The 2,010-nt window shown below is 38.3% G+C and overlaps 1 protein-coding gene across 1 annotated transcript in view; it reads right to left on the bottom strand.

The window, feature by feature from the left end:
* Positions 1-1,082: 1,082 nt before the first annotated feature.
* The window catches only part of fh (fumarate hydratase), an 8,092-nt gene continuing 7,164 nt past the window's right edge, over positions 1,083-2,010 (bottom strand). The window contains exons 9-10 of the mRNA XM_043231206.1: positions 1,799-1,952; positions 1,083-1,318 (exon numbers count right to left, since the gene is read on the bottom strand). Coding sequence (XP_043087141.1) covers positions 1,176-1,318; positions 1,799-1,952 — 297 coding nt within the window. The 3' untranslated portion in view covers positions 1,083-1,175. The remainder of the gene's footprint in view (positions 1,319-1,798; positions 1,953-2,010) is intronic.

Here is a 2,010-nt window from a genome sequence, read left to right as displayed (position 1 = left end):
AGTATTTCCTGTGTGACAACTAGCCCCGGTGTGTGTTCACAGGTCACACACTGATCTGGAGCCTGCGGAGCGTCTTTCCTCAAGGAGCTGCTCTCCTGTAGTGACCATATGCTGCTCTGACCCCCGCCGCCCCGCTGCATGCTGGGAATGAACTCAGACATTAACATACCAGCAGCAGAGCAGGTTCTTCCTCCTCATCCTCATCCTCCTCCTCGCTCACGTCTCACAGTATTAAACACGGGGTTATTATAATCAACTCAAAATAATAAATGCACTTTATTTTAGATGTTAGTTGCCAAAGAAACACTTCTCCTTTTTGTTTGCTTTAACTTGATGTACGAAAATAACTAAAACAATAAATAAAATTAATATTTATTCATATAAACGACGTTGAATGTTGACAAACCCATAACATTGAATTAAAATGCAAATATTATACACACACATAAATATATATATATATATATATATATATATATATATATATATAGTGATGTCAAACTATTCATTGTGATTAATTACATAAAACTTTTTGTTTACATGTGCATATATTTATTATGTATATATATAAGTACAAACACAGTTTATATTATTAAAGTATTTACATGTCTGTATTTATCTTATCATTTATATGAAATACATACCTGTGCTTATTTACATAGACACATAATAAAGATATTAAAAACTTGAGTTTGGATGAGATTAATCGTTTGACTGCACTTCACAAAAAAGGTTTGTCCTCATGCAAAATATTATCAAGACAAACATTTGTCATAATTTATAATTAATAAGATTCGTCCAGCAGCTAAATGTGTTTATATTTATACACATACAGTGTGTGTTTTATAATGATTTTTTATCGTTTATTTGTATTTTATTTCTGCTCTTTTCTTCAGGGATCCCTTTGAATCAGCAGCGTGTCTGAAATACTGTACACCAGGATGATCTACAGGCCGTGACGATCACACACACACACACACACACACACACACACACACACACACACACACACACACAGACACACACACACAAGACAGACACACACACACACACACACACACAGAGAGAGAGAAAACTCAACGTTCTCCTCATTGGTTTATTTCTGTGAGACCGTCCGAACCCCGATGAACTGAAAACACACTCTCTGTCTGTCCTGGCTGGAAGGAAGCGGTGTTTTATTTGGGTCCCAGCATGTCCTGCGGTCGGACCCACTGCTCGAACTGCTCCTCGCTCAGGAAGCCCAGCTTGAGCGCCGTGGCCTTCAGGGTGGATCCCTCTCTGTGAGCCGTCTTAGCGATGGCCGCGGCTTTATCATAACCTGAAAGACGAGACGCCGGGGTCAGACGCAGAAACACTGGGACGCTTCCGATCCAAAACACTCAAATACAGTGATCTACTAGTGCTGATGAAATCTCTTTCAATATACGTTTTTAACATAATAGATCAGTGTATCTGTATAAATACACACACACACAGCAGAAAAGTTTTTCGCCTTAAGAACAAGAACACATTTTGTTTTTATGTTTTGACAACTTTAGTGAATGTTTTTGATCCTATTTACATGTATACATTTAGAAGAATATCTACATGTATATATTTATATTCATATAATTTATACATATTAATTAGACCTGTCTAACAATTAATTGCATCCAAAATATAGGGTTTTGTTTACATAATGTTTGTGCACTGTCACATATAATGTAAACAAAAAACATCTATTTAGGACGTGATGAATCATTTGACAGCTCTATATCCCCAAACAGATCCCAGTGCTTGTGGCTCCCTCTGCTGTTACCTATGTGAGGATTGAGAGCGGTGACCAGCATCAGAGACTCGTTCATCAGTTTGTTGATTCTCTCGGTGTTCGCCTCGATTCCAGACACACAGTTATTAGTGAAGGAGACCGAAGCGTCTCCCAGCAGACGAGCAGAGTTCAGCACGTTCTTAATCTGAAACACACCGGTCACTCATTACACCCTGAGAGAGAGTGTGTGATTTGAGAGAGAC

This window comes from Puntigrus tetrazona, unplaced genomic scaffold (assembly GCF_018831695.1).
Source record: "Puntigrus tetrazona isolate hp1 unplaced genomic scaffold, ASM1883169v1 S000000283, whole genome shotgun sequence".
In the NCBI taxonomy this organism is placed as follows: Eukaryota; Metazoa; Chordata; class Actinopteri; order Cypriniformes; family Cyprinidae; genus Puntigrus; species Puntigrus tetrazona.
This window is presented reverse-complemented; position numbering and strand designations above follow the sequence as displayed.